The following is a 4787-nucleotide window of genomic DNA, read 5'->3' as shown; positions in this document are numbered from 1 at the left end:
ATATTTTAAAAAAATATCTTTTTATAAATTATTAAAATAAAACTTAAATAAAATTACAAAAAATATATAAAATATAATATAATATAAATTAAATATAATTTAAATATTAATTTAATTAAATTTAATCTTATAGAATATAAATTAATGTTAATTTTAATTAAATTTAACTTAACAAAATTTAAATTTAATTTTTATTTTTATTTTTTCTGATAAATACGATAACCCATTTATAAGTAGATATTAAAATATTCGCTATTACAATTCGCGAATAATAAATATCCAAAATACAACTATCCGTCATAGATTTTTATATTTTATCAGCGAATATTACTTCATTTTTTTTATCCCAGATTAGAGATAATGCTATATAATATCTTATAAATGTTTTTATGCAAGACTCATTCTTGTGAATCTTCGTTATGCATCCATTGAATGATACACTGGTTCCTTTAACTTTGTTATTTATCCACCATTCACGATAGGTTAACTTGATTCAGTTCAATAATAAAATATTATTTCGCAAAAAAAAAAGACGATTTAAACTACTGAAAAGGAAGTCGAAATGGAGGGGTATCTCGATAATATAACAACTTTTCATATTATGAAATATTAACATCATGGAATATGATGCCATTATATTAATTTATATCACTTTCGTGAACAGATACATTGCAGATTTTACCACATACCCAACATTCCGGGCACATTCACGTTCTCAGTTAATCATGCAAGCAAAAATCTTTTTCCCCTTCAGCAGGAATGAGTGATTCTCCCTACATCTTACCCTTGCATTTCTCTTTAGACTTATTTACCCTTTATCTATTAAACTGTGTATATAAACACTGTATGCACCTTCTTCAGTGATCATTTCTTAAGTTGTTCTTTGTAAGAACTTGTCTTTTGAAGTGTCATGGTGATGCATTATTGTGATGTGAATGTTAGTAATAGCTATGTTGTATGATTGGTGAACGAGAAAGGCCAAAAAAAACAATGGTAAAAGATTGTAAATAACCTTAACCAGTGTTGAAATATGCAGGAAACATCGACGTTTGAATGCGGGTTAGATCTTGTCGCATTTTAAAATTTGGCTAACTTAAACCGAATTTCGAAATTTGATTAATATTTGATGCGTTGTTGTTTTTAGGACACTTCAAATTGCATTTGTATTTGTATATGTTTTTGTGTTAAGTTATTTTTTTAATATTTTATTTAGTTTTAGTTAATTTTGTTTTTTGATATATATTATGTTGTTTTTTTATTTGTTTAATATTTTTATGTTTTTTATTTATTTAATACTTTTATATTTTTTATTTTTTTATTTAAATTGTAATATTTATTTGTTAATCAATATGTTTTTATTTTTATTTTATTTTGTTTTTGAAAATTTAACAAAGAAATATAAATTTTGAAATATTTAAAAGAATTTCAAAATAAGAAACAAATTAAAAATATTCAAATTAAAAAATATCAGATATTAATAAAATTACTAATTAAAAAAATTAAGAAACAAAATAAAAAGTATAAAATTTCATAAATAAATACATAATAAATTTTATTTAAAGAATTTTAAATTATAAAAAAACACACACACAAAATTAAAAATAAATTAACAAATCAAAATGTTAAAAAATACAACAAATAATTAAATAATAATTTATATTAAAATAAATAAAATATATCAATAAATAATTAGAGATTAGAAAAAACAAACAAATATAAATTTTGAATCAAACATAAAATATTTTAAAAAAATTACAAAATACGAAACAAATCAATAAAATTTCAAATTGAAAAATATCAAATATTAAAAAAATTATAAATTAATAAAATATTTAGACAAATAAATTTAAAAGTATAAAAAAACCACAATTCGAAAAACCGGGTGTTGGAATTGCGGCAACATCCAAAGCAAAGAGTAAAATAAGAATTAGTTACAGTGAAAAAGAATATCAACTACGCTTAGAGATAAAAATGAAATGTGTAGGGTGTAAGATTTTTGTGCCTCATGGTCAAATATTTGAGAAGGATAAAAATAAAAATTAAATAAAAATTGGAATTACAGGATAATATATGTGAGGTGCAGGAAGAATTCCTCTTCAGCAAATCCAACTTAATTTTGCAAAGAAGATGAACCAAAAAAAAAGAAAACACTTTTTTTGTCGACAAAACCAAAGGGTGATTGTTTAGAAAATTAGAGTGAGGACAACCTCGTAATAACACAAAACGTGACCACTGTGGTAACCTCCCTCGCCTTTATAAAATCCCCTAAGTAGTCGTTCCCTGAAACTCACTACTGCCACACCAGAATCCTCTGCCTGTGAGCCACTCTCCCTCACCCGCATTTTCTCTCTCTAGCGTTTTAGAGAGAGAAAGATCCGGAAAGAATCTTTGGCAGGTTCGGAGAATGGAGAAGAAGAGATTTGCAGTTTTGATGTGTGCAGAGGATTCGGAGTACGTGAAGAAAGTCTACGGAGGGTATTCTGGGGTGTTCGTGAAAATGCTGGAGGAGGAAGGAGAGACCTGGGACGTGTACAAGGTGGCGCGTGGGGAGTTTCCGGAGGATGACGAGTTGTTTCTCTACGACGGCTTTGTCATCACCGGCAGCTGTAGCGACGCACATGGAAACGACACATGGGTTCAAGACCTTCTCGACTTGCTTAACAAACTCCACTCCATGAACAAAAAGCTCCTCGGCATTTGTTTCGGCCATCAGGTACATTATTTTTCATCCAATCTAACACCCAAATATAACAATTTTTTTGTGCCTTTTCTTTTCAAAGATCGGTGCATCAATCATGAATTGGATGAACGTGTGATCACTGATCGGAAGCAATTCGTAGATATTTTGAAAAAATCTGATCTTGATTTGTTGAGCTGTACGTACATTGCGCTGGTCTATAAGTGGTCCACTTTCAAAAATTAATGGGAACATTAAAAGACAGGAATTTAAACATGTGGTTGTTGCACAGTTCTCTGTCTCCCTCACCTTTGGCATTTATCCTTTGATATATACTTACGCCACAGATTCAAAGATTCGTTTAATACGCATGCAATTTTTCCATAAGAAATCGCCCTTTGAAATCGGCTACAGTAGCTTCGTCTGTTTGATCATTTTCTTCACATTTTGATTTTCTTCCTGCGTCTTTTTTATAGGGTGTACTTGATGCTTTGAACAGTGTCTAAAGATCTGATCTGGACTACACTTTTGTCTTTCGTTCATGTCCTGACCCGGCGATATATCTGTGAGATTTGTAGAATAACACTGACCCAGTTGATAAAAAGTGGATCTTTACTTGACCCAAATGAGAAAGAGATGATGATGATGATGATGATAATAATAATAAATAATAATAGTAAGTTGAATAAAAAATAAAGATGATAGTTGTTTGTCGGTTCTATTTATTTTCATTCTTATCAACGTTGTCATGTAACTACAAATAAATATTATCTAGTTCTCTTGAAGAATGTTTTACCACCTTACGCGACATCAAAATCATGAAAAGTGTCTCTCTAGGCCGTGGACCACAATTACCCGATCATCACATGCATCACATAAGAAATTAATTAAATACTCTGTATAAAAATGTGACAATTTGTTTTATGTGTGGTATGATCAAAGGCATAACGTTGGCAAGGGCAGTGTGATAACATAGGAATGAAATGAGAAAGTTGTTTGTTTAATTTGATCAGATTCTTGGGCGTGCACTGGGAGGAAAGGTGACTCGTTCTCCCACGGGTTGGGACATCGGTATCAGAACTATAACATTGTCACCGTCATGGTCATTCTCGTTGACTTCCCTTGATCTTCCACCGAGGCTTTCCATCATCGAATGCCACAGGGATGAGGTGCGTACGTTTTAGTAACAGACGATCATCACTGCCTCACTTTTTTCTTGTTTTTCAGAACCATGATATAATTTACAACTGAAACAACGATTTGTGTTTAGATCCGAGAGCTACCTGCGAAGGCAGAGGTGATAGCTTGGTCGGAAAAGACAGGAATTGAAATGTTCAAGTATGGAGATCACATAATGGGAATCCAAGGGCACCCTGAGTATTCAAAAGACATTCTTTTGCACCTGATCGACCGTCTCATTCAAGGAGACTGCATCATAGTATGTTACTTTTCCCTTTAAAGTTAGATCAATTGTGTGTATGAACTAATATTAGGATTAGAAGTTTTCATATCATTAAACAAAAGTTGATGTTTTGAATGATAGGATGCTGTTGGTATTCAAGCAAGGGAGAGAGCTGCGCTGTGGGAGCCAGATAAGGAGGCCTGGAAGAGAATGTGTGTGAACTTTTTGAAGGGTCGATTGTGACATAGGTGGAACTGAAAGCAGAGGTTTCATTAGCACAGTCAAGAAATAGTGGCATTATATGGAAGAGGGTCCCTATATATTAGATGTTAAATAGATGTTACTGTTGGCACCTATGGGTGGGGGCAATGCGTTGTATTATAGTTGGCTTTGATGGATTCCAGCCATTAGTGTCCGTGGGTTATTTAGCTCAACTATCACTCAAGTGTTAATCATAGCAATAAAACCACATGCTTAATATCTCCCTTCTTTTCAGTTGAAGTTTTTTAAGAATATATGTTTGAAATCTTACGTCGAGTTTATTCAATACAAATTTTATCTTATTTTAAGAAAACCCAAGTTTTAGTTTGCGTGAGCATATGGAAAAATGCTTTAAACGCAAGTCAAGTTGTTCTCGTAGTGGCATGGAATGTGGGGGTTTTGGTTTTTGGCCGAAAGCTTCTTTTGAAAAGATCCATTTTCGTTCGT

General features: G+C 31.4%; 1 protein-coding gene across 1 annotated transcript; it reads left to right on the top strand.

Moving 5' to 3' along the window:
* Positions 1 to 2269: 2269 nt before the first annotated feature.
* On the top strand, positions 2270 to 4559 carry LOC108320294 (gamma-glutamyl peptidase 5). Its single transcript, XM_017551677.2, has 4 exons — positions 2270 to 2713; positions 3691 to 3846; positions 3948 to 4115; positions 4221 to 4559. The coding sequence occupies exons 1-4, from the start codon at positions 2405 to 2407 to the stop codon at positions 4320 to 4322; spliced, it is 735 nt and encodes a 244-aa protein (XP_017407166.1). The 5' UTR covers positions 2270 to 2404; the 3' UTR covers positions 4323 to 4559.
* The last annotated feature ends 228 nt before the right edge of the window (positions 4560 to 4787 follow it).

Source organism: Vigna angularis, chromosome 1 (assembly GCF_016808095.1).
Source record: "Vigna angularis cultivar LongXiaoDou No.4 chromosome 1, ASM1680809v1, whole genome shotgun sequence".
Lineage (NCBI taxonomy): Eukaryota > Viridiplantae > Streptophyta > Magnoliopsida > Fabales > Fabaceae > Vigna > Vigna angularis.
This window is presented reverse-complemented; position numbering and strand designations above follow the sequence as displayed.

Coding starts and splice junctions, on each gene's coding strand:
- LOC108320294 (XM_017551677.2), top strand. CDS start 2,405: ATGGAGAAGAAGAGATTTGCAGTTTTGATGTGTGCAGAGGATTCGGAG. Junction 3,847..3,947: donor TCGAATGCCACAGGGATGAG/GTGCGTACGTTT, acceptor ATTTGTGTTTAG/ATCCGAGAGCTACCTGCGAA. Junction 4,116..4,220: donor TTCAAGGAGACTGCATCATA/GTATGTTACTTT, acceptor TTTGAATGATAG/GATGCTGTTGGTATTCAAGC.